Below are 26,530 nucleotides of genomic sequence, written 5' to 3'. Positions count from 1 at the left end.
CCACCTTGACCCTGGGGGCTGCTTGGGCTGGGGCGGAGGGTGTCTTTCTCCTGGGCTGTACCTGCCCCAAGGCCACCCAAGAGTGGCTGGGTGCCAAGCTAGGGCCTGATGAAGCCGCCTCCGCCCCCAGGGCCGTGGACTCCCTAGCAGCAGAACTCTGCCCCCACACAGTGGCCCTGGGTCCTGGACAGACTGGGTGGCAGGTGGCGGTGCTCCGGGTGGGCCGAGGACACACAGGCATGTGGTGTTGTTAGTTCTCTCTTTATAGACTCTGGTTCTAGGAACAGGGTGCCTGCGGTTGGCCAGGTGGGACCAGCACGCTGACGGATGGGGGGGCCGGGGCCGGGCGGGAGGGGTCTATTTACAGGCCCACCACGGGGGCTGTGCCATGGCTGCCTCCCGGCCGGCGCTTACCCATAACTCCAAAATAAGTTAGAGCTGGCCAGGTGGGCGGGGGCGGGCAGGGGCTGTACACACAAGTTTGGGGGCGGGACCTCAATACTGTCGAGGGTGGGGGCTGTAAACATGGCCGGGGGGCCCTGCCCACCCCTAGTGGTCTCTAACGACTGGACGCAGAGCAGCCGGGGCAGAGCTGGGCTCAGGCATCCGACAGGCAGCTCTGGATCTGGTCCACCCACTGCTGGGCTGAGGGCACGTCCTGGGCACAGAAGTTGTAAACGCGACGCGTCGTCTTCACCTAGGGATGGCGGGTTGCTGACTCCACAGTCCCACCCCCACAGAGCACCCCCCTCACCCCTGCCATCCCTGGGCCCTCGCCACAGCTCACGTCAAAGAAGGCTTTCTCATCCACGGTCTTGGGGGCACCCATGGTGGGAGTGCCAGGAGCCACGGCTTCCACTTCGGCCAGGTCAATGACACCCTTGCACTCTGTATCCACACGGTGGTCATAGTAGCGCAGCTGAGGCCGGGGTGGGGTGTGGAGAGCAGGAAGTCAGGGCAGAGCCCCTCCCCCTCCAGAACTGCTGACACCCCCCCCCCCCACAACTGACCACCCACCTGGTGCTTGGTCTTGTCCAGAACAAACCAGCGGGCCTTCCAGGGCTTCATGAAGGCCCCCTTCTTGTACAGGGTGCCCTCGTAGGACCTGAATTCACAGCAGAACCAGAGACTGGCTGGCCTTCGGGGCCTGTCCGAGCCCAGACCCTAGCAGTTCCCACTCTAGCCCTGGAACCAGACCAGCCCCAGAAGCAAGAGCAAGGCCCCTGCCCTCAAAGAGCCCCAAGGCTGGACTGGCCAGGGAGGCCACGAAGCAGCCTTGGATCTGTCCCTAGTAAGGAGACAGAAAAGTAAGGACAGGACACCAGAGAGGATCCCGCGTCAGGGCCTCAGGACAGCAGCCCCACATGCAGTGGGCACGTCTGGGAAGGTGACTGTAGCAACAGGACCCCCCTCTCCAGGCCTGGAAGGTGGGATGCAGTCTGCCAGGCCCCAACCTCACCTGGTACCTTGCCTGCCCTCACCAGTACCCCACAGCTGCTGTCCCTCTGCTCCTCTGCAGCCACCATGGCTCAGCCGTGGCAACTGGGTCTACAGCCCAAACCCCTTCTAAGCTCTTCCGCTTTTCCTTAGCAACTGTCAGCTTGTTCTCGGCCACCGTTACAGCCTCCCCAGCAAATCCACCTAAGAAAGGACTCCAGTTCCCCAAGGTCACCCACCCCCAGTATGAGAACTGTCCAGCACCCGGAGCCCCCAGTGCAGAGGACCCCAGCCCAAGGTGGGAGGCACGCTCACACCTGTTCTCACTCTCAGCTGTCTGGAACTGACTGTACAAGGTGCTGGTGCTGCGGCGGGCGGCCTGCCGGGAGCCAGATGCTGTGGAGCCGCTGCTCTGGTCACTGTCCAGGCTGAGGCTCAGAGTGGAGCCCACAGGCCCCTCCTGCAGGTACACGCCTAGCGAGCGGCGGTGGTGGGGCACGCTGGACACCAGCAGGGAACTGGGGGTGCCCTGGGGGCAGGAAAGGGGCCTGTGTCAGGGCCAGTGGCCTCCACTCCGGACAGCGCGCTCACCCTGGCCACCCACGCCCACTCACACGTCCATCCGGCCGGCCTTCAAGGCGCTGTGCAGCCTTCGCCCGGTCCCAGGCGTCCTTCCAGCGCTCGGGGGGCCGCCCCAGCTCTGTCTCCAGCCGCTGCAGCTCCTGGGGGAGAGTTGGAGAACTAAGAATATTCAGAAGGAAGTATCCAGGCTGAAGCATGAAAAGACAAAATCATGGTCTACGGCCATACCACCCGCCCAATCTCGTCTGATCTCGGAAGCTAAGCAGGGTCGGGCCTGGTTAGTACTCGGATGGGAAAAGACAAAATCATGGAAAACAGGACAGTAAAGTGACAAAAAGGACTAACCTGTATTACTGGGGCACTGAGGGGTTAAGGGTAGGGATGGGCAAAAACACTGATTTGGGGGCATCTGGGTGGCTCAGTTGGTTGAGCATCTGATTTCTTGATTTTGGCTCAGATCATGATCTCATGGTTCATAAGTTCAAGCCCCATAATTGGGCTCTGTGCTGACAGTGTGGAGCCTGCTTGGGATTCTCTCTCTCCCCCTCTCTCTCAAAAATAAACATTTAGGGGTGCCTGGGGGGCTCAGTCAGTTGGGCTTCCGACTTCAGCTCAGGTCATGATCTCACAGTTTGTGAGTTCGAGCCCCGTGTTGGGCTCTGTGCTGACAGCTCAGAGCCTGGAGCCTGTCTTCAGATTCTGTGTCTTCCTCTTTCTACCCCTCCCTTGCTCGTGCTCTCTCAAAAATAAAATATTAAAAAAATTTTGTTTAAGCATTTAAAAAAATAAAAACTAAAAAAACAATTATTTGGAGACAACAAAAGTTAGTTCTGCAAAACTAACAAGAGGCAACAAACAACAAAGCCAAGCACTAAAAACCCCAAACAAGATAAACTGAACACACACACACACACACACACCCCTGTGATCGTAGAGAAAAATTACTAAAAAGCTAAAAGACAATCCCAAAACCAGTCAGAAAAAAAAAAGCTATATTCTCTTCAGAAGAGCACAAATGTCACTGCCAGGTGACATTTTCAGCCATGACACAGGGACTCAGTCCTTGGTTAATCCTCCGGCCCTGAGCAGTGACAGACTGGACGAGAACAGGAAGTTGCAGCCCTGAAACGCTGGGATGGGACCGCACCAGGGGGCACCACAATCTTCCAGCTCTCGGCTGGGCCAGAGGGCCCAGGGGCGGGGCCCACGCGGAGCACGCGGTCCTGCGCTAAGGAGGCAGAGACAGAGGACGCTCAGGGATGCTGACGCCCATGGGTCCTCAGGGTGGCATGCGACAGAGGAGGGAATGGCAGGAACTCTAGATATCCAGAGGCCTCCTTGAGTCTTTGGTCAAAGTAAACTGTCAGGTGCCAGGCAAGTTGTCACAAGGCCCGGCAGAGAGCAGCTCCAAGAAGCTATGAGCGAAATCCAAACTCTGGCGGTCACACAATGCAGAAAGATGCAGGAATTCCAAACAGCCAGAGTGGATATCCTCGCCGAAGATCCCAAACCTTCAACTGAAACCTTAGAGAGGCCATGTCTGAGTTGGGCTTCTCGAGACCTAGGAGGAAAGCCGCTTTTCGCTGCCCTGGCAAAGCCAAAGAACCACCCTTGAAAAGCTCTAACTGACCCACAAGTTCATTCACTGATTGCAAAATTAAGCTCCAGACATTTAAAGCAAGACAATGTATGGGGCGCCTGGGGGGCTCCGTCGGTTAAGCGTCCGGCTTCGGCTCAGGTCAGATCTCACGGTTCGTGGGTTCGAGCCCCGCGTCAGGCTCTGTGCTGACCGCTCAGAGCCTGTAAACTGTCTTCAGGTTCTGTGTCTCCCTCTCTCTCTGAGCCTCCCCTGCTCATGCTCTGTCTCTCAAAAATAAATAAATGTAAAATTAAAAAAAAAAAAAAGACAATTTAATTCTGATCCTCAACAATGCAGAATCCAAAATTACAAAAAATTTACAAAAAAAATTTACAAAAATAATTAGGCAAACAAAAAGGCAGGAAAATGAGGTCCATATTTAGGGGAAAGTTAAAAGAAAACGGACTCAGAAAAGAAGCAGGTATTGGAACTAGCACACAAGAAACTCAACCCAGTTGTTCTAAGTGTGTTTAAGATGCTCAGTAAAAGATGGGCCTGATGATTGAAGATGCAGGCTTTCTACAGGGCTTGAAAGCCATCTTTAAAAAAAAGAAGCAATGGAAATTCTGGATCTTAAGAACAATATCGAAAACAAAAAATTCACTAGCTGGGTGGACATTAAGCATAAGTAGACGCTAAACATTAGAAAGAGCAGTGAGTTTGAAGGTAGGGTCATAGAAATCATCCAAAATGAATTGCAAAGACAAAAAATTGGATGGGGAAAAACAAATCACAGCCTCAGGGAGCAATGAGACAATCAAGTCCCAGAGGAAAGGAGGGAGACACTGTGCAGAAAAAACTTCTTAAAGAAATAAGAGCCTAGGGGCGCCTGGGGGGCTCAGCTGGTTAAGCACCTGACTTCGGTTCAGGTCATGATCCTGCAGGTCATGAGTTCAAGCCCCGCATCAGGCTCTGTGCTGACAGCTCAAAGCCTGGCGCCTGTTTTGGATTCTGTGTCTCCCTCTCTCTCTGATCCTCCCCTGTTCACTGTCTGCCTGTCTGTCTGTCTCTCTCTCAAAAATAGTCACTTAAAAAAAAGTAGTCTAAAATGCATTAAATTTGATGAAAACTGTCATCCCACGGATCTAAAAAGCTGAAGGAGCTCCAAGCAGGATGAACAGAAAAACCCCCCATGAGGGGCACCCGGCTGGCTCAGGCGGAGGAACCCGCAACTCGATCTCAGCGTTGTCTGAGCCTCAGGCTGGATGTAGAGATAAACAAACAAAAATTAATTAAATAAAAAACAGAGGCACAGCAGGCCCAGAGCCAAAAGCCATTTTGTTTTTCAGAGCTCTCTACAAGGGGACCTGACCCCAAGGTGCACCAAGCCAGCAGGTCTGTCTTCAGCTTCGTGATGTCTCTCCCTCCCTTGGCCAAAAGTACACGAAGTTGTCTCCAAGTTCAAAGCATTCAGCAGACAATGGCAAGGCAGAGCCCCCGGCAACGAGCGGCTAGTCCCATGGCAGACCCGGTAGTTGGGCTAGCTAGTGCAGCCGCGCTTCGCCGTGTGGGCACGTGCGGCCGCTAGGCGGGAAGGAATGGAACCACAGGAATAGAGGACCGGCAACTGGCCCAGCTGGTGGGACACTGAGTTGTTTCAAAACCAACATGTAGGGGTGTCCGGGTGGCTCAGTCGGCTGAGCGTCCGACGTCAGCTCAGGTCATGATCTCACGGGTTCCAGCCCCACATCAGACTCTGCTGGCAGCTCAGAGCCTGGACCTGCTTCACATTCTGTGTCTCCCTCTCTCTCTGCCCCCACCCCCCCGCTCACACTCTGTCTCTCTCTCAAAATAAACAAACATTAAAACATTTTTAAAAAACCCCAACTTGTAATGATGCCAAGTAAAACCATTGTGCACCCATTAAAACTGGCATGCCGGAAGAAATAAAGTACATTGGAACCCCTCAAAATAAATATAGACACAACAGAGACATTTCCAGGTAAACAAAAGCTGAGGGAACGATCCTCACGGGCAGACACTCAACGTTCTCTGGGCCAAAGAGAAACGGAACCAGGTCAGATCTGTACTGGAAATAGCAAATATAGAAGGCTTTCCCCCCATTTCCTAACGTTTTTCTTCAAAACAAAGCTGACTACGTAAAACACAGTATGCGCTGTTTCCATCACACGTAAAGTAAAATACGTGAGGACACAGGGGAGCGGCAAACGGCACGCGGACTGCTCCGTGGAGAAGCTGGTCCGAGTCAGTCCGAGACAGGCTGCACCTGCGGACGCCAACGGCCCGGAAACTAGCGGGGGGGGGGGGGGGGGGGGGGGGGGGGGGGGGGGGGGGGGGGGGGGGGGGGGGGGGGGGGGGGGGGGGGGGGGGGGGGGGGGGCCGCAGGAGGGAACAGAATCGTGTGAAATGATCAATCGTTAAGAGGGAAAAAAACAGAAAAGAAAGGAGCAAAAACTAAATAAGACAACTAGTAAACAAACAGCAAGAAGCTAAACTCTGGGATGCCTGGCTGGCTCACTCCTTGGAGCATGCGACTTCTGACCACAGGCTGTGAGTTCAAACCCCACGATGAGTGTGGGGTTTACTTGGAAAAAAAAAAAAAGGACCCCCGACCCAACCATGTCAATAATTGAGTGTAAAGGTACTAAAAATTCCAATAAACTGTCAGATTGGATAAAAATAATAGTGCGTGTTGAGAAAAGAAACTGAGCTTAAACAGAGACACAGACCAGTCGGAATTAAAAGTACAGACCATGACAGGCCACAGGACGCTGCTTGTAAGGAAGCCAAGTGGCACAATTCACATCGGACTCCAAGACCGTGAGTATCACCAGAGATAAAGAGGGTCACTTCTGTCCACTAAACCATGCCCTGTGTTCCCGCGACCCTGGGTGCCGGGGCATTAGGCCAGGCTGGGTGCCGGACCAGCGTGCGCTACTTTGTTGCTCCTCACCACCTCCCCGACAGGCAGGAATCGGCATCCTCTCCCCGGGATGAAACCAGCTCCGGAGCGCTCTGGCACAGACCCTGTGTCCCGGGAGCGAGGCCCACCACAGAGCACTCCGGCGGCTGGGTGCCTCACACCCGCAGCCCCCACCCGCCAGCTCACAGGCTCGCTTCCCTCTCCCAGGGCGTCTCTGCCCTGGGGATCCTGGTTCCTGAGGGTCGACAGACAACGGCAGAGGGAGGGCGAGAGAGGCCCTAAACGTCAACCCTAAGCTTCCAGGCCCACAGGCCCAGAGAGAAGCCAAAAGGACTTCTCACACTGGGGTGCGTGGGGCAGGCTGGGCGGGGGGTGGCCGACAGCCAGGCGCCCCCAGGGAGCAGGCGTAGCAGCCGGGGGAGGGCAGGGTCGGTCCCTGGGAAACAAGGCGGTCAGGGACAGCGCCTCGGCCGGGAGCAAAGCGTGCGGAGAGATCCAGGGTCCGGGACAATGGCCTCTGGACCTCAGTGCCTGCAGACACGACCCAGGGCAGGGAGGGGAAGGGCAGGGGGCCGCACGCACCTCCAGGAGGCGCGAGATGGCGTCCGGCTGTGCTCGGGGACGGCTGTCATAGCAGGGCCACACCACACGGCGCCTGCTCTGGGGAGCGCCCCCATCAGGACGCTCTTCTTCTGGGGGCTCGGGGGGTCCCTGGGCCAGCTCCCAGTCATAGGGGGGCCCCTCGGCCAGCGTCTCCTCGGTATAGAAGTCCCACACCTTCAGGTTGGACACGTTGCTGTAGGGCCGCAGGACCTGGGGGCGGGGCCGGCGTGAGCGGCTGGGCAGGAAGGGGCGCGCCCGCCCCGCCCGGGCGCCCGCTCACCTCGGTGTCCTCGGGCGCGTACATGTAGTTGTGGAACACGGGCGTCCTCTTGCTCAGCCGGTCCACGTACTCCCACACGGACCGGCACGCCTGCTGGCCCCTGCGCTCCCCCTTCTCCTCGTACAGCAGCCCTGCAGGGGCAGCGCTGAGCCCCAGCCACCCACCAGGCCCGGCCCCCGCCGCCCGGCTGCAGCCCGAGGCCCCGCCCCGGCTCATACCCAGCTCGATGCGCTCGTAGTCCGAGTCGAGCAGAAAGGTCCTGAAGCGGCGGGAGGCGTGGTGGTAGCCAAGGAACTTGAGGTAGAACAGGCTGAACTCGAACTCCATGGGGAACTGCAGATGAACCTGCGTGCGATGAGGGGTGAGGGGTGAGGGGCCAGGGGCCAGGAATCGGCGGGCACGGCGCCCGACACAGCCAGCCACTCACCTGGTACACGCAGTCCAGGAACTGCAGGAAGACGGGTGTGAAGCCGCTGCTCTGCCCAGCCAGGGTGTGGGCCCCCCGGTGGCTGAAGCGATGGCCGAAGGACAGCCACTCCTTCTCCACCAGCAGGCGGAAGCCCTCCAGGGTGCGGTAGAAGGGGTCCGACAGCAGCTGCACCAGAGATACCACCTGCGGCCCCGCCCACGTGTCAGGAGGGCATCCGTCTGGGACGTGGCCCAGGCCGCCCCGGCGCCCAGCACGCACCTGGGTAGTGATGTCCCAGCCGTCCTCCAGGCTCACCAGGACAGAGGAGCCCGAGTCGAGGAGCTCCACCACCAGCACCGAGACCTGCAGCAGCTTGTGGATCTGCAGGGAGGGGCAGCGCCTCAGCACCTCCGGAGCCCCCCCGCCCCACCCTGCACAGGCCTGAGATGCTCCCTGTCCTGGAGGCGCCCAGCCCCACGGGGCCTCCCTCCAGCAGAGAGTCCCACCACCCTGGTGGCACATGTCCATGTCCTCTCCTGGAGCCCAACACTGTCAGATAAGCAAGCCACGAGCCCACCTGCCCGTGGCTCTGGGTGAACAGGTGCTGCCATGTAGCAACCCCCCCACCCCCAACCACCGTGGGGGCAGGGCTCGCAGACCTGGATCAGCCACTCCGAGTCCTCCAGTGAGCGGAGAAAGGAGGCAGGGCTGGGCTCAGTGGCGGGGCAGCCGGGGACACATGCCTTCAGCAGCTTTTTGAAGCTGGCCTTCACCTGCCGTGCCTCAAACACCTCGATGGGCACCAGCTCCCACTGCTGCAGGGGGTCTGGCCGCACACCCTGGAGAGAGCCGACCATGGTGAGACGTGCCCAGGGCCCTGTGCCCCTGCCTGGCCCCGTGCCCCCACCCCAGTCACCTTGAGTTGGGCTTTGTCCCCAATGATGTAGAGGGCTGCACGCTGGGGCCGCAGAAAGCCTGGGTCAGGGGGGGCCCCGTTAGCCTGGGAGGGTGCCAGCGTGTCTCTGCCTGCCAGCCGGGAGCCCACATCAACACCAAGCCCACCGCTGCGCCCACTGGCCCGGACACTGCCCCATTTACCTGCACAAAGAAACAAGATGAGTGCCTGAGTGGGCTTGGGGCACCATCTGACCTGAGGCTGAGCTCCCCAGGCACACAGGGAAGGCGGACAGGACCCCAGATGGGCCTGTGTTTGTGTTAGTGTCCAGGGCTGGGACAGAACTTGGGGCCTCAGGCTGTTAGTGCCCTGGGCTGAGAGGAGGGCTGGGTTATGCTAGTCGGTCACACGGGGCTGTTAGTGCCAGATGTGGGGGGACGTTAGTGCCCACAACTACTCCGTCACAAAGGGGTCATTGGTGCCAGGTGTGGGGAAGCCAGCCTGTGTGGCCAGTACGGTACCTCGGGGAGCGGTCCGTCTGGAGGCCGAGGCCGCCATGGGGTTGGACAGCGTGGTGACCCTGGCTCTGGGGCTGGGCACTGGGGGCACAGCAGAGAAAAGGCTCAGGCCTGACCCTGGGCCCAAGGGTGTGCCCAGCATGAAGGCCCTTGGTCCAAAGGGACCAGCTGGAGGGCTGGGTCCCCACAAAGTCCCCCGGAACCCCCAGAGATAGTGAGGGTCAATGCCAAGGCCCTCTGAGCCCTCTTGCCCCTCAGAGGCAGGCCAGGGAGCAGAGGGCCCAGTGGCAGACAGGATCAGAAGAGAGGTGGGATCCCGGGCTCTCCTTCCAGTGCCTCGTCCACAGCCCATCCCTGTGCCTTCAGCCCTCATGGGCACTGCCCAGAGCTGCTCACAACACACCTCAGCAGGAGGGGCCCGTAAAGCGCAGCCTAGAGAGGAAGAGGCCTGGAGCCTCAGAGCTCCGAGCCCAGAAGTGTGGAGGCCAGGTCATCCAAGGACAGAGGTAGGCCTGAGCCCCAGGGGCAGCACGGGCTGAGTGGTGCCACCTGCCTGAGAGCCAGGCCCCAGGCTTACAGGCTGGGCGGCCCGGCCAGGGAGCGCGGGGAGCCCTGACAAAGAAGCTCCACGGTGCCCTGGGCCCCACAGCCTGCTCCCTGCCCCGTGCCAGCCGCACCCGCCTCTGCAGAGGGCAGCAGGGCACCATCCCTACCCAACACAGCAGTCACCACAGACAAGCACACCAGCTGCCACACTACAGGCAGGAGGAAGGAAGCTTGCAGGAAGGACGCAGACGCAGCCTGGACTAGAGCACAGACAGCGGAGCCTCTGCGCGCCCCTAGGCAATGAGGGAGAAGACCCGTTCTCTGAACTTGGAGGGACACCAGGAGGTGGCACCTGTGGGCTCTGGGGACAAAGAGACCCAGGCAACATAAGCGGAAGACGCAGCCCTGGGGACGAAGAATCGGGGGTTGGGGGGAGGTGGATGGGTGTCGCCTGCAGGTGCGATGACCACCTCTGGAGGCGGCGGCAGGCAGGACGACATGCAGCCATAAAACGTACGTGGTGAAAGACTTTTGTGTCTGGAAAGCCAAAACGCACTTCAGCTAAAAAGGCAAGTCTCCACACAGAAATGAGGGGGGCAAGGGCTGCCCCTCGAGCAGGGTGGACACCGAGGCCGGCCTCTCTGAGTGGCCACAAGGGCAAACTGGCTGCCCCTGTTCCAGGCCCGCTTGGCCCCAGTGCCCAGCAAGCAGTCACAACAGATGCCGCTGGAGGGCAGAACACCCTGTGCTGTGAGCCAAGGCCACACATGGACAGAGGTTGGTGCTCAGATGACAAAAGCAATGGCATGCAGAGTAACACTATGTGGGCACTCTCCTCAGGCCTCGATAGGGAGAGGCAAAGGCCCTCATGTGTCCAGGAGACCCTCCTGCCACAGGAAGGGGTGGCATGGCCACCCTGAGGCCCCATGGAGTGGGCACAGCAGGAAGAATCAGCAGGATGTGCACACTTCCAGAAGGTTCCACCCATGGGTGGTGCCACCAGCCCCCAAAACCCACCTGTGCACCCCAGTGCATCTAGGAGTCAGAGCAACAGCAGAGAAGAACGCAGATGAGCACAAGAGTAGGGACAGAGGAAATCAGGCAGACGTGCCAACAAGTGACCCTGGTGAGACGCACACCAGCTGGCTTGTCTGTCATCTACCAACTCTGAACACACGGCAGCCAGGACGGCTCCAGGTGTGGCATAAACCCGTCACAGCAACCAGGCCTCCCAGGTGGGCACCGTCAGCGCATCTGCTGAGGTCCAGGCTGGGGGGTGGGGGCGGCAGGCCCAAGGCCAGCACGGGGAGCCTCACAGGTCCGGCGCCAGAACCCAAGCGCAGCCAGCCAGCCTGGTCTGGACACCGGCTACAGTCCTAGGTCTGAGGCCTAACCCTCCAGGGTCCCCAGCGTCTATCAGCCAGACCAAGAGGGTGAAGCATCCGAAGGGATCCAGGTAGGACGGGGGAGATGAGCTCATGGGATCAGTTGGGGTGAGACAGGGCAAGGAGAGGAGTAGCAGAGAACGGGGACACACGGAGGAGAAGCGATGTGGGGGCAGGGGAAGGTCAGGGTCATACAGGGGTGATAGGCCAGAGAGGGTGGAGGAGATGGGGAGACATGGCTGAGATGAGGCGGAGGATGGGGTCAAGGAGAAGCATTCGGGGTCAGCTAAGGGGTAAATGGGATACAGAGGTGACAGCTTGGAACAAGGGCCCTGGAGGACGAGGCCGCCCGTTTGACGCGCCCCCCTCCCCTTACAGAACGGGGCCAACATGCCTTCCAGGCTCCCATCGGTGTGCTCTCCCATCCAAAAGCCTATTCTAGAACCCAGCACAGATAGGGCTCACCTCCCCAGCAAGGTCCCTGCCTGTCCGCAGGAGGTCAGATCAGCCCTCTCCAGGGGCCACAGACCCTGTGGACAGCAGCACGTGCTCGTCCGTCACCGAGCATCTCTGGGGCCACCCCACAGCAGTGCCCCAATGGTAACGGGCAGGGTCCACTGATGGTCCCTGAGACCATGCCCCGACCTCCCAGGCCCGGTGCCTCTGCTGTGCACTCTGACAGTGAGACCCTGCCACACAGGACAGAAGGCAGGGCTGGGTCCTAAGGCCTGGATCCACCTGGGGACAGTGGGTCCAGGAGGTGGGTGTTGAGGGTACCTGTGGTGGGGACAGGACAGGGAGACCAGCAGACAGAGCTGGAAGAACCAGGATAGATGAGAAAGATATAAAGCAGGCAGACAGCCTTGACAAAGGGCGGACCACAGTGATGTGGGGGAGAGGGGGGTAGGGACTGTAGGGAGGGACAGAACAAAGGATCAGCCACAGTGACAGTGTGTGTGTGTGTGTGTGTGTGTGTGTGTGTGTGTGTGTGTGTGTGTGTGTGTGTGGTGTGTGTGTGTGTGTGTGTGTACAGGACAAAGGAGGAGTGGGGACCAGATGGGAGTTTCAAGGGCTGTGTCCAGTGACCTGGACAGGGGCAGAGGCAGGCCACTGCCAGGGAAGATGAGGAGCTTAAGTTCGGTCAAGGCAGGAGAGAGGGGAGATCCAACCCCAGACACTCTGCCCTCTGGCTGGCTGGCCTTCCGTCAGTGCCGCCACAACCCCCAAGAAGTCCACCCACCTTCAGGCCCCCCTCACCATGGCTGCCCATGTGGGCAGAGGAGAAGCCGCTGAGGGTGTTGCGTCCGGACGCATCTGCGTAGCGGGGCACGGAGCCGACCACGGCCTGCAGGTACTTCTCCTGCTCTAGGCTGCTGGAGTCTGCCTGGGACTGGCCTGCGGGAGGAGGAGCTGGAGCCAGGCGGGGCGGCGGGCAGAGGGGGCGGGAAGGCCCAGCCGCACGCGGGGAAAGGATACCTGGAGAAGGCGCGTTCTGGGCCTTGAACAGGCCAACGACGCCCTTGCCGTGCAGGCCCCCGGAGCGCAGCAGCACGGCCTTGGAGCGCCCGCTGCGCCAGCACACCACGGGGAACCGGTTCTGGCGGTAGCAGCGGGAGACGCGCTGCAGGGCGTTGTCCTGGACACTCTGGGGGACGATCAGCAGCCCCGGGTAGCTGCAAGGAGTCAGACTTATGAGGGTGGCAGGCCACCCCTGGATGCTCAGCCAGGTGCCCCCAAGCCCCTCAGCTTCTCAGAGGCTACCCCTGCCCGAGGCCTCTGCCTTCCGCCTCCACGTGCTCACCTGCGGCAGATGGCGTACATGCGGTTGACCGGGGAGATCCGGAAGGGCTCAGACTTGGCTCGGCTCAGGCTGCTGCTCAGCGTGCCGAGCCCCAGGCGCTGGTAGTCCCGACAGCACGCCCGCTCCACCAGGCTACTCATGGTCATGCGATCCGAGGGCTTCAGGGCCGAGGAGGGGGTCAGCGTGCTGGGCTCCAACTCCTCCGACACTGGGGCAGGCCAGGCACACGGGAGAAGTCACCCACAGACCGCCCAGGCCCCAGCCCTCCATGTGGGGGGGGAGGGGTCTTCGCCCAGACCCCCCGGGGCTTCCCGTGCGGCCACCTGAGATCTCGTCCTCCTGGTCGTCAGGAGGTGGCTGGCCCCGGTGCTCCCAGCTCGGGGGGTTGTACTTCTTCCGCGTGACGTACTGCCGCCCGATGGTCTTCTTGGCATTCTTCACAAGATTCCGGGACAGGGTTCTGGGGGCAGGCGGGCACCAGGTCAGCAGGGGTGAGCCAAACGGACAAGAGGACACGCACACAGGCCTCGGGGCCCAGCTCCACACCTGAGGGAAGGGCCCTTGTCCTTGGTGGCACGGGGCGCCCGGCCGGGTGTGTGGGCAGAGCCCAGGGTGAAGGCGAAGGTGCCCCTGATGTCCGGCGGGTACCGCAGCTTGTGCAGCTGCTTACGGAAGAGCTCCGCGCTGTCGGACCCCACCTCCTCGTCGAAGGCCATCTTTAGCAGCTGCAACAGACAAAGGCCCTTCAGAGGTCCGGGTGGCCTTGCCGGGAAGCTGTGGACGCCCTGAAGCCCCGAGGGGGCACACTCCTGAAGGACAGCAGGATGTGCAGGAGCCACTGATCCTTCAGTGCACTTCCTGTTCATCTGCTTAGCACACGCCAGACAGACTCAAGGGTCAGGGCCCCGGAAGACAAATAGAAGAGCCCCAAAGGCCAGCTCGTCACACAGGCAGACAGCACCAGCACCAACCCAAACCACAGCCACTCACATAAACACAGAAATCACAAATGCTGCAGCGATCCCCAGCTCAACAGCAGCTCAGCACAAGCCTGAGAGCTCAGCTGCCTGCAAGCCCGGCCCCCGCCCCGCCCCCCGCCCCCCCCTCCCCCAGCACCTGGAATGTGCAGGAGCGCAGCTGCAGCCCGTCCTGCAAGAGCTGGTCCACAGGGTTCTGCACGCTGATGCGCTTCTCCTTGGTCAGCGCGGCCACCGGGAAGGAACGGACCACCACCTGTTCCCCGACTTATCACAGGCCGGGCAGTCGGGGGGAGGGAGGGTCACAGAGTCTTGGGGTACCAGAGCTATGGGAGGTCCCGGGCAGGCAGGAGAGGGGCAATGACCTATCTTGCACAGGGACCCTGCACCCCTGAGAATGGGAAAGAAAGGCAGGAAAAGTCCTATTCACTCACCCCCAGGACCTAGGTGGGGAAGGGAGGCTGGGGACAGACGAAGCGTCCAAAGGCTCACCCAGGGGGTCGGTGGGCATCCCCGTGAAGATGACCCGGTACGTGGTGAGGAAGACGGCGCCCTCAGCTGGGAGCAGAGCGGGCCCTCCCCCAGTGCCCCCTGCACCCTCCTCACGCCCATCTGGCAGCAGGTACACACGCAGGCCGTCCAGCACACACTCCTCACCGGGCAGAAGGCGCGGCCGCAGCAGTTTGGGCTGCTCAGGGACAAGAGTGGCAGCTAAGGACACGGCCGAGACTCCAGAGCTGCAGCCCTGCCCGGCCCCCACTCACCTTCTGGATGGGGGGCAGCCTCTTGCTCTCGAGGTGCACGGCCTCCAGGGTCTCAATGTGCATCTGGACGATGTCTGGGAGAGAGCAGTTTTCACGCCCTGGGCCCCAACATCTGCTCGGCTAAGGGGAGTGCTTCCACGCCCAGACCCCCCCATACCTGGCACCATGACATGCAGCCCCTTGAGGTGGTCGCTGGTGACCCCACTCTCTGTGCAGACCTTGTCCACAAAGCGGTTGATGAAGCGGACCACGGCCCCGGCCACATCGCAGGTCTCCGCGTCCTCAAAGCCGCTCTCTGTGTCGTAGCTCTCCGCCACGCTGCCCGCCATGCTAGGCCAGGGAGGGGGTGTGGTGGGCACAGGCCTGCCCGCCCAACCGAGCCCCAGCCACCCCGCTGCGAGGCCCACGGAGCCCCAGCCGCACCTGTTGGTGACCAGGCTGTTGCTGGCGCTCTCCAGGTCGCCCAGCCCTGCACGCTCCCGCAGCAGACGGCTCTTGCTGCTGTCCAGGGGCAGCAGCAGGTAGCTCATGCGGTTGGCATAGTGGATGGCCTGGCTGAACACCGTGCTCTCCTCCTTCTGTACCAGCTCCTGCTGCTTCTCACGGCTCAGGGTTGGCCACAGACGCCGCTGCTCAGATGCCACGTCGAGGGCAGAGCGCTCATCCTCTGGTGCAGACAGCTCCCCCACCTGCCGCAGCACCGCAGGTGAGCCAGGGCCGGGCCAGGCCGGCCCTCACGCCCCAGGCCCAGGGATCCTCGCACACCTGCAGGCGGTCTCCGTCCTCAGCAGGCTCCAGGTAGAGGGCCCGGATGTGGGTCTGCACGTCCCCATAGAACATGGCCTCCCAGAACTGCGGTGTGCTCCACACCACATGCTCCTGCACGCAGCTGTACGCAAACTGGGTCACCCCTGGGCTCAGCTTCTGCAGGGGCCAGGTGGGCATCGTCAGGTGCAGCAGGAGGGCAGGGGGAGGACACCTGGGCTGCCCCGGCACTCACCCGGCAGAAGGCCGTGACCAGGGGCAGCAGGGCAGCTGCAATGCCGTGCTCGTCCAGGGAGGTGCAGTCCTGCAAGAGCCGTGAGCCCGCTGGAGCGCCCCCCTGCACACCTACCGCACCCCGACTGGCACTTGCGCCAGAGCAGCATCTCCTACCAGTGTCCCCAGACTGTCTGCACCAGCTGCCTAGAGGCTGCCCAGGGGTTCAGCGCAGAAGACTCCCTCCAACAGTTGTCCCCCCACTGCCATCCCCACCCGCAGACCAGGATCTCCCCAGCTGTCAATGTTGCCAAAAGACGCATCGTTATAAATAGACTGGGGAGCCCCCTGCCTGCGCCGACCCTTCTGGCCGTACCATCTGCAGGGGGCAGGCCCAGCCTCACCTGCAGGCAGCAGTTCATCATGCGGACAACGAAGTCAAACTGCTGATGGTCCAGGACGGCCCGGTTCTGTTGCACATGCAGGTGCAGCTCCTGGGTGAGGCAGCGGCGGGCTGCGCGCCCTTTCAGAGCTCTCAGCACAGCTGGAAGCAGCTGGGGACAGGGGGACATGGGGGTTGGGGGTACAAGCCTATGTGGGTACATATCCAACCGTGCCCTGGAGGAAGGAAGGGAAGCACAGGGCACAGAGCCCAGGAGGGGAGGCATGGGCACCTGGGAGGCCAGAGCCCAGGCTCTAAGCACAGAAGAAATCTGGAAGCTATGCAGGTCAGGTGTGCCCAGACTCTGGGAGTTCCCCGTCCAGTAGAGACTACTGTGTCTAGCAGAGCCAGCCCTCCACACACATGAAAGCCCGTGAAGATGGAGACGCTGCATCTTCAGTGCACGGATGTGCCGAGGAGGCCCCTCACCCTAAGCTCCAGCATGCACCAGCTCCCAGGTCTGCGGCCCCTCTGTCGGCCAGGCCTCAGTGTTCAAACAGCACAAGCCTAATGCAGAGCTGGTGGCTGCCTCAGCATGAGGCAGGCCACAGAGGCCACGTGCTTGGTCTCCTACTTTCTTTTTTTTTAAGTTTATTTAAAAAAAATTTTTTTAAAAGAAAAAAAATTTTTTTTAATGTTTTATTTATTTTTGAGAGAGAGAGAGAGAGAGAGAGAGAGAGAGAAAGAGAGAGAAAAACAGAAAGCGTGAGCAGGGAAGGATCAGGGAGAGGAGACACAGAACCTGAAGACAGGCTCCAGGCTCCGGGCTAGCTGTCAGTACAGAGCCCAACGTGGGGTTCAAACCCACGAACGTGAGATCATGACCTGAGCCAAAGCCGGAGGCTCAACCGACTGAGCCACCCAGGCACCCCTTAAGTTTACTTTTGAGAGAAACAGCGAGAGAGAGAGAGAGAGAGAGAGCGAGCGAGTACACACACGCAAGCAAAGGAAAGGCAGAGAGAGAAAGGGAGAGAGAGAATCCCAAGCAGGCTCCAAGCTGTCAGCACAGAGCCCAAGGCGGGGCTCGATCTCATGAACTGTGAGATCATGACCCGAGCTGAAATCAAGTCGAACGCTCACCTGGCTGAGCCCCCCCAGCAGGATTCATCCAGCTGTGCTAAGGAAGGGGCCTGAGATCCGGTACCCACCTGCCCTTCCTTCCCTCTGCCCACCTGCTGGCAGGTGAACCCCCTGCACCCAGCTGTCCTCACCTTCTTGGCCTCAAGCATCTTCCCCTCGAACACATAGGAGATACAGTTTCGAACCACCTCCAGCCGCCGCGCGCTGTTGCCGTGGAGCCCGCTACTCCGCTCCAATATGGCGGCTGGAGAGCAGAAAATGTACTCATCCCTGCCCTCATGCCCACCCTGGGCCACGCCAGGGGCCCCCTCCCCCATGACGCACTCATCGGGGGGCCCGAGGGCACGGTGGTCCTCCTCTCAGCCTTCACGGCCGGGGGCGCGCCCTGCATCTTGGCTGTGGCCTGGTCCACGATCCACTGCACCACGCCCTCATCCAGCCGGGGGAAGGGACGTGGTGCCCGCCGCAGGTGACTGGCCTCCCCTGGCTTCTGCACCTTGTGCATAGCCACGGCGGGATATGGGTTTTCCTGGCGGGGGGGCGGGGAGACACAGGCAGGTGTGGGCAAGCAACCTGATGCCAGGAGGCACAATGACCCAGCCAGGCTGGTCCACCCTCCCTTTGCCACCTGCCATACATTCTTGTAAAGCTGCTCCGCCAGTTCTTTGACGTGACGCAGGACACGCTGGGGGTGGTTCTCATCCGCCCGCATCCGTGCCACCTCATGGGCCACCAGCTGGGGGAGAGGGGGAAGGCAGGGTCAGGAAGGCTGGGCAAGGTGGGGAGTTGGTGGTGGGGGCTCCTCCCAATCGGGCAGGGACGCACCTCATCAAACAGGTCCGTAGGACGGTAAGGGACCCCACGCTCTGACACAAAGCCTGCAAAGGCCATGCCCTCCAGCACCTTCATCAGAAAATCATCCTCCACCAGCCCGCGCTGGCCCAGGAAGGCTGCCTGGAGGCACACCAAGGGGTCAGATCCTCAGCACTGACTTCCTGCCTGCTTCCACACTGACCCCCACCCATGGCCCACCTTATGAAAGCGGATGACAGGCTCCGGGTGGATGCGGACCATATGCAGACACCAACGATAACCCTGTAGGAGCTGAGCAAAGAGCCGTAGGAAGACGGCACGCAGTTCCTTGTCCTGGGGCACAGGTGGGTGCTGGTGAGCACCAGGCCACAGGCTACCCCAGCCCCAGCACACGGCAGCCCTCCACCCACCCCAGGCTCCACCTCTGCACCCCAAAACATGCCTATCCACACCCTGCCCAGGCCTCACAGGCACCGCTGCCCCTGCACCCTTCCTTCTCATGAAGCCACAGCGATTCCTCGAAGACCCAGTGCTGACAACCACTCCTGCACAGGACCCTCAAAGACACACACACCTCCCACTCTCCCCCCCTTGCGGCCCCCTGCCACGGGCCCAGAAGGGGTGGCTGCATGGGTGCCCGGCCCTGCCTGCTGGCTATTGGTGGCAGGAGACCCGTGGAGAGGCCGCAGGGTTAGCGTGGGCCCCTCTGCACTGGAGCTGCAGTGACCCCCACCTGCATCTTCAGGGAAGAAGCGTTCGTGGAGGGTGGTGGGAAGGCGAGGTCCGCCAGCTCCAGTTCCGGATCCAGAACCTGCAGAAGCAGACGGGAGTGGGGTCCGCTGCACGCCAGCCTCAGGCTCTGGGGTCCCCTTACTGCCAACTGACCCCACCTCAGCTTCCCTGAAACCACCAGTCCTGCCTCACCATGCTCAGTACACTGTGCGTCTGGCTCTGCAGTGGCTCCAGCAGGGGTGGAATGTGCACACACTCGGGGACAGTCACTGTCCCTCCGTCAAGGTCAGCGACAATCACATCCAGCTGGGGACCAAAAGGAGCAAGCAAGTGGTCAGAAGCCTGCAGGCTGGTCAGCAGGGCCAGGATCAGAGAGGCAGGCACAAGCCACAGGCCTCACCAGCTCTTGGGTCTCTGCCTGGAAGGCCGCGTTGACCCCGATGATGAAGGGCGTGGGTGTGCTGAGGACCTCCAAGAGCTGGGCCGGCAGGATGGGCACGTAGGTGAAGCTGCAACAGACCAGGGCTCAGCACAGGGAGCCCAGGGGGCGGGGCCCGGAGAAGGGGCGAGGAGAGGGGACAGCAGAAGCACCTGTATCTGAGCGGGAACAGCAGCGCCAGGAGTCCCCGGCAGGCGTCCGAGAGCCGCTGGTAGCTACGCGACAGGAAGAGCACCTTGTGCTCTGTGAGTGCAGCGCGGAACAAAGACAGCACGTTGGTGATGCCTGGGGGGAGACACAGGCTTGGAGGGCGGTGCCGTCAGAGCCCCATCTCTGGCTGCTGGCCCCCCCTGGAGAGGACAGGGCAGGTTGTGCAGGGTGGGGGCGCCCAGGCTCACCCAGCTGGCGGAAGAGCAGGGCCACGCTGCAGCGGCTGATGGGCAGTGAGTCGGCGAGTGGGGTCTGGATGACTTGCCGGTCACCAGCCCCCAAAGAGATGGTTCTCTGTGGAAAGAGAGGGACCAGTACTCAGCTGCTCCGACCACACCCATGTCAGCCCAGAACTCCACGGGCTGACGTGTGACTGGCCAGGTCAGACGACACAACATGAGGGAAAGGCCGTGCCTGGCCTGGAGGCCTGAGAAAACTCAGGGCCTCTGACCTGGGGCAGGGTGGGGCCTGGGTGGGCAGAAGAAACACAGAATCCATACCACTCCATCCTCAACAGAGTCCAGCTGCACAGGACAGACAGGCAGAGAAACACAGTTAGATGCATGGGTGTACTGACCGGGAAGCAGACAGACAAGTGGACATCCAGAGACAGGCACACCCAAGAAGCAAGAGGACACAGAAGCTGAGAGATGCCAGGTGGGGAGCCGGGCAAGACATGGGACAAACAATCAAGCAGGCAGGGCCAAGAAGAAATGACAGGTGATGGCAGCACCAAGATGCTGAGTGTCCGAGACCCAGGCCATGCTGAGCCCAGCTAGATGGCAGCACCAAGAGGAGAGTGTCCGAGACCCAGGCCATGCTGAGCCCAGCTGGACTCCAAGTGCCTATAGACCGCACGCTCGGGGCCTAGGACAGCAGGAGGACCATGGCTGTGGGTAGACAGCAGCTGCCCCCAAGACCCACCTGTGAGCCCCCAGCCAGGGGGATAATACACGTGAGCAGGTTCCCAATCACGTTCTCCAGGCCAATGTTCAGGCCCTCCACATGGATGGTGTAAATGAGACCCAGGCTGTTCTGCAAGGACCACAGATTGGGGAATGGTGGCACAGCCAGCAGGGGGCACCCCAAGTCCTGCCTCAAACCCTGGCTGCCCTCCTCACCCTGAACACCTCTGCGTGGTCCAGTCGAGACACCAGCACCAGTGTCTTTGGTGCAAACAGCTGGCCAGGCGGGCCGGGTGTCACAGGTGACAGTTGTGCTGGGCCACCCTCCTCTGCTTCCTCCTCCCTCTCAGTGGTGTCCTCTGTGCACGTCACTTCCTGTGGACAGAAGCCCCGTTTGCCCAGCTCTCAGGCATGTCCCATGAGCCCAGGGGGAGGGGGGGACACAAGTGACTCAGACAGGATCAGCCATCTGGGAACTCCAGCTTCCATGGGGTTAAGGCACCCGGACCTGTCACACACACAGGGAAACACACCCCTGGACAGAGGCAGAGGGCATTGGCCACAGCCGGAATGCCATGTGGCTATACCCCAGAGCCCCCAAGATGACCTGTGTGGGCTCTGCTGGCTCCCAGAAGGTCAAGCAGGCGCAGTAGTGCCGCTCGGAGTTGATGTCAGTGAGGACAGCAACAAAGAAGGTTGGTGGGTTCCTCTCAGGACACAGCTGCCACCCGCTGGGCTGGCAAAACTGCAGGGAAGGAGGGGTTAGAGGTCACCAGTGAGCTCCCTCACACAGCTGCACCCAGGGCAGCACCTCACCTCCTGGACCCCAACCCTTCCCCACAGAAGGAAGTCATGGCCTCTGGTCTCACCGTGTGCACAGAGAACCCTGTGACACAGGACGTGGTCTCTGCCATCACGAGAGAGGGACAACATGGCACGATGTGGGTACCAAGCACCCTACCACCCAAGCCCGCTCCACAGCAGCTCAGATATCCCCTTATGTGCGGCAGGGGCTGGGCTCTGTGGAGGCTCCTCAAAGTCTCAGGGAAATCAGTGCCCGCCTGCCCACCTCCCCCATCTCAACACTCCCCACTCACCAGCTCGATGCCCTGGGGGAACGGGTTGTCTTCCCAGTCCTTCTCTGGGAAGCGTTGCAGAATCTGGCCCTGGCCTTCCCCACTCCCTGAGGACAGGAGCAGGCAGTCAGAGCACCTACCGCCTCCCGCACCCCACCAAGTCAGGAGCCTCAAGGGTCTCAGATGGACACATCCTACCCACCCAGGCTTTCATCTGGCATCAGACCTCTCCCAGACCTATCATTTCCCTAAAAATAGTCTCGTGAGGGGACAGCCCCTAAGCCGCCACAGGCGCCAGGGCTACCAGAGGTCACAGAGAGAACCCCCTGGCATGTGATCCGGAGTCCTGAAAGCCTTGGGCCAGGTTAGGCACGAACATCAACACATCAACACCCCCAGCCACCCACCAGCAGGCCAGCCCTCCATCGAGGGGAGAGCAGCTCTGGACAGTCCCATAGCCGACCACCAGCTTCAACTCCTGGTCCCCATGACTACCCCCACAGCCTGCTAGGTAGTGAGCCCTGTGAGCACCCACCTCACCGCCAGCTCTGGGCCCACTCGAGAGGCACAAGGGTCTCATACCTGTTGTCTGAGTCAGGGGAGAGGATAACCAGCCCTGAACTGCCGCTCGCACTGCTGCCTCCGAGACAGACAGGCCCAGCATAGGACCCAGAGAGCGGTGGCAAGAAGGATGGACCCCAGATCTCAGGACACCCACTAACGGATGTCCCTCCTGAGTGCTAGGTGTCTGGCAACTTCCAGGGGCCTGTCCCCTGCCTGTGCAGCCCTATGTGCCCTGGGTCAGGGAGGAGAACCGGAGCAGGAGCCCCAGGTCTGCTCCCCTGCTCTATGCCCTGGGCACTACTCCTAGCTCAAGTCTACACTGGTGGGGTCACTCCCTGGAGAACCAAACCAGGAGGGACCACTCACCTCAGGTCAGTGGAGGATGGACACAGACCTCTGTTCTACCTCCAGCCCCCACCTAGTGGCAGCGGGTAAAGCAGGCTAGGACAGAAGCCTCCCTACCTTCACGTCCCACACGTGACTGCGGGGCCCCGCAAAGACCGTCGTTAACACTACTGCCCACACCACCGAAGAGCAGGAGCAGACAGGGAAGGAGAGGGCATGAGGCTTCTCTGGGGGCTGCCCCAAGGCCCTGAAAGCCACGGCACACACCTCTGAGGGCCTGATGGATGCAGCTTCCCCCCACCCTCTCCCCCACAGTCCAGCCAGCCAGGTCCACCCTGAACATGCACAAGAGCTTCAGGCAGAGCCAGGGGCCTGGGCACCAGCCTGGACCCCTGGGCAGTGGTGAGCACACCCCAGGACCTTGACAGCAGAGGAGCTGAGCTATCATCTCTAGAGACCACCCACCCTCCAGGATCACAGAGGCAATGCCAAGGTCGGCAGCAGGCTGGTTGCTACGGGGCTGGAGGTGGCAGTGGGGCGAGGGGGGGCCGTGATTCTGACTCACAAAACCTCAGTTTCCTGCTCCCCTCCCCCTCCTGACACTGAAAAGAGGTGGCAGACAGGAGGAGGCAGGGAAGAGGGACAGGTGTCTGCTGGGGCCATACCTATTCACACATAAGCACACATACACACAGTGGCCCACTGAGATTGCCCCTTCGGGTCCCTCCAGGCCCACTCTCCAAGGGCCACCCTCAACAGGCCCACGCCAGCTCGTGGCTTCTCTCCCCACCCACTCCCCCAAGGGCTCACAGCCTTGTGCACAGCCCCAAATCACCATCTGGGCCCAGGCCTGGCTGGCACCCAGGGCTCACCCAGTTCTTGCCACGAGGCAGTGGGCGGAGGAAGGAAGAGGGGGCGTGTGCAGAGGGGACAGCAGCCTCTGCCCCACAGCCTCCCTCCCAAGGCCAGCAGCCTCTCCCCTCAGGGAAGCGGACGACGCACTGGCTACTGTCCATCGCCCAACTCCCCCACCCCATTCATCCTGGGAAACAGCAACTCCTACTTACAGGGCTCCGCCCTCTGAAGAACCAACTGGAGGCTTTCCTTGAGCTGCTCCAACTGCCTCTGCCAGGAAGCGTCCCCCCACCCCCAGCTCCTTCTTTGCACCATCACGGCCCCAAACTTGCCCCCTCCTCCAGGCACTTCTCTAAACCCTGAGCCCTGAGTCTAGAGTGGAACCCCTAGGACCTCCCTCCCTCCACTACACCGCCCCGTGATTCCTGGTGCACCTGCTGGCTGGCTGGGCCCGACGGGAGCTCCATAAGTAAGAAACTACGTCTCTGTATCCATCGCCACACCTGTGCCTGGCACAGACCTCAGCCTAATTAGGGCTTGCTGAATACATACAGCCAACTACACTCCCATTCTCCCACACACAGGCCCACTCACACCCCACAAGCAAACAGGCTCCTTGGTCAGAAGTCAGGGCAGCTTTTGGAGCCCCAGGTGCTCCAGGGCAAGCAAGCCCTCCCTGGAAAGGCACACCGTGGAGAGGCCCTGGCCCCTGCTCTCTCTCCAACCCTCTCTGAAACCCAGCCCACACCTCAGCTCCGTGCTAGCAGGGGCCAAGCTGCAACTCGGCTGCTGGCATGAGAGGGGGCAGGGGGTGCTCTGCCATGTGTCCCCCACCCACTTGAACCCTCGCGGTCATGGAGGTGACCTGCAGCAGCTGACCCCCTGCCCCACCAGAGCTTCCCACACCTCGAGATAGGAGAGAGGGCATCCCCTCACCCCACAGTGAGAGAACTAATCCAACAAGCACGATCATGTGTCCCAGGGCGGGACTCTTTGGGGAGCCTTAAGAGGAAGAGCACCAAAGTCCCCTGAGACACAGATGGGGACAAGCACTTCCTCTTGCAACCGTGTCCCCGCAGCCAGCCCTGTGGGGGCTGCAGGCCTGAACACAGGGCGAGAGAACACAGAGCACGCGTTCTGTCATCTGCTGGCAGTGGCCGTCACCAGTGCCAGGCTCCGACGCCTGGGAGGGCCAGCCCAGGCCAGCACACACTGTGAGCACAGGCAAAGGAGGATGGCGGCCTCCCCTGCCTGCCCCACCCGTTCCCCCACACACCCCGGCACGCGCGGGCTGGGACTAGCTCAGCTATAGGAAGAGGGTGAAGGAAGGACGGGACCTTCCTGCTGCTCCACCCACCCAACCTCAACACACAGGCCGCCCCACTGGCCGCGGCAACAGGATGTGCAGAGCGGCCGAGGCTCCCCCGTGGTCCTCCCTGACCTCCCCTCAGGCCGGCCAGAATAGCTCCCAGGGTGGGGGCTGGAAGCCAGCTGAGGCCATTCCAAACAGCCCCAACCTGCTCCAGAGGGCAGGAACATGGGTGGAGAGAATGGATGGGGCCCAGGAATGTGGCCCGCTCAGCACAGTCAGGACTGAAAGAGGCCAGACCACAGGACAGAAGGTCTTCTCAAATGCTGGGGTGGGGGGAAAAGGGCCCCAGCAGGGGGTCCAGCCCCTCCACCATGGTAGATGTGCACTCAGCCACTTGTCAGGTCAAGCTCCCAAAAGACACACCCTGGCACTGGCCATGCTGTGTTACATCAGCTGATCGCTCTCAGGGCCCTCCCAGGCCAGGGGCTGGGCAGGGGCAATCTGTCTGGCCCCTGATGTCTCCCCAGAGCTGGGCCCAGGGTTCAGGCGCTAAACCCATGTCCTCACTGAAGGAGCTCCCCCAACTCACCAGAGGAGGGCTCTGCACTCTGAAAGTAGGGGTCCCATCCAGCCTCCTCCCCATCCTCCTGCCTACAGAGGTTCACCAGGTGGTAACCGTAAAACCAGCTGCTTCCTCAGGCAGGACTCCTGCACCCAGGCCCTGCATCCACCAACTCTAGATGAGATGTGTAAACCCAGGCCAAAGACAAGATCTCCACCACTCCGAAAGACCCTGCATCTCTGCCCTGATGCCCTAGGCCTGCCAGCATACAGGGTCCTATACTTCCAGAAGTGCCCACTGTGCCAACGCCTACGGGTGTCAAAACACCTGCTGCTCATCACTAATAAGGCACCCGTCACTTCCTGGAGCTTCATGCTTGTGTCGACCTCATGCTCACGGCAGCCTGGGGGGTCTGCGTGACTCATTACAACTCCAGATGAAAGCACTGAGGTGCAGAGGGCTGGGAAGACTTGCCCGAGGTCAAGAGCTATGAAGTGGCAAAGCAGGTACCACTGACCCCTGTGTAGTGCTCCTTGGCTTCAGGCTTCCCCTACCATCTGACTCTGCCTTCAGGTCCACAGCCAGGGTCCCAGGCTGTGGGCTTATTTCTCACAGGGATGCATGAGTCCTGCCAACGGAGGTCCTGAGCCTGGCTGGCCAGCCAGCAACTGACCAGCGCCCGCACGGAAGGCAGTGTTCAGGGAGCTCCACGGCCCCCACCCCTACTGCAGTGGACAGCTTGGGAATCACTCCTTCCTGACAGTCAGGGTAAGCAGGAATTACAGGCTCCAGCCTTCCCCCCTGTCTTCATCAGAGACCATAGATGCCAGGGGTACCAAGTGTCACAGCCAGCTTGTCACGGGGCCCACCCATGCCACTTCTCATCTCCCTAATTCACCTGCCACCACCTGGCCTCTGCCCATGGTATGTGCCTCGCCAGACACTTCCCACACCACTGTCCACACTGTCAGCCTCCAAGCCCTCTGTTCATGCAGTCCCTCTGCCCTGGCGCCCAGCGCAGGGCACCTCACACTGGGCCAGGCCCTTGGCCAGCTTTATTTCCCTGGATCTCATGCACCCCTGTGCTCCAGCTGGCATGGCCTCCTCACTGCCCCCAGTAGGCACCTCGGAACAGACGGCTCTCCCTCTGTGAGCCTGTGCAACACTGACAGCGAGCCTGCCGCGTGCAGACTGGGAGATGAAGACAACTGCTGCTCGCCTGCACAGACTCCCTCTCTGAAGGAAGACACACCCACGACTATGGTGTCAGGGGATGGACCCTTGAACACACAGGAGCAGGCAAGAGGAGGAAGACTGAGAGAGCACAGAGGAGGGTCTGCAGTGTGCAGGGTCCGGCAGGCAGAATCTCAGCAAGAAGCAGAGAAGAGAAAGTCTGGATCCTGGGTGGTGACAACGGCAACTGGGCTGACGAGAAGCAGCACAGACTGGGGGGCTCAACCCCACCTTCAGTCTCAAGGTTAAGCCGCACTGACCATA

General features: G+C 60.9%; 1 protein-coding gene across 8 annotated transcripts; it reads right to left on the bottom strand.

Annotated features, from left to right (window-relative positions):
* Positions 1-242: 242 nt before the first annotated feature.
* SBF1 (SET binding factor 1) lies at positions 243-22,662 on the bottom strand. 8 transcript variants are annotated; one of them, XM_029953231.1, is made up of 42 exons: positions 22,422-22,662; positions 21,417-21,502; positions 20,927-21,064; positions 20,536-20,694; positions 20,339-20,449; positions 19,915-19,938; positions 19,603-19,708; positions 19,357-19,489; positions 19,166-19,274; positions 18,958-19,071; positions 18,767-18,844; positions 18,253-18,366; positions 18,046-18,174; positions 17,858-17,956; positions 17,545-17,749; positions 17,352-17,464; positions 16,103-16,252; positions 15,721-15,789; positions 15,486-15,644; positions 15,144-15,409; positions 14,878-15,050; positions 14,721-14,794; positions 14,449-14,644; positions 14,096-14,223; positions 13,526-13,704; positions 13,303-13,439; positions 12,980-13,187; positions 12,655-12,851; positions 12,436-12,573; positions 9,251-9,328; positions 8,751-8,932; positions 8,494-8,673; positions 8,114-8,215; positions 7,853-8,038; positions 7,644-7,770; positions 7,426-7,556; positions 7,125-7,355; positions 2,052-2,159; positions 1,755-1,966; positions 1,018-1,105; positions 788-919; positions 243-697 (listed from the first exon to the last, which is right to left on the bottom strand). In XM_029953231.1, exons 1-42 carry the CDS (start codon positions 22,645-22,647, stop codon positions 599-601), a joined length of 5,874 nt encoding a protein of 1,957 aa, XP_029809091.1. In that variant the 5' UTR covers positions 22,648-22,662; the 3' UTR covers positions 243-598. The 8 variants fall into 8 exon arrangements, with proteins under 8 accessions (XP_029809091.1, XP_029809096.1, XP_029809093.1 ...); XM_029953236.1 differs by having other exon boundaries at positions 8,751-8,809; XM_029953233.1 differs by having other exon boundaries at positions 18,253-18,324.
* Positions 22,663-26,530: the final 3,868 nt, after the last annotated feature.

The sequence above is a fragment of the Suricata suricatta genome, chromosome 10 (genome assembly GCF_006229205.1).
Source record: "Suricata suricatta isolate VVHF042 chromosome 10, meerkat_22Aug2017_6uvM2_HiC, whole genome shotgun sequence".
In the NCBI taxonomy this organism is placed as follows: Eukaryota; Metazoa; Chordata; class Mammalia; order Carnivora; family Herpestidae; genus Suricata; species Suricata suricatta.
The sequence above is the reverse complement of the archived record's forward strand: the minus strand, read 5'-3'. Positions and strand labels throughout refer to the sequence as shown.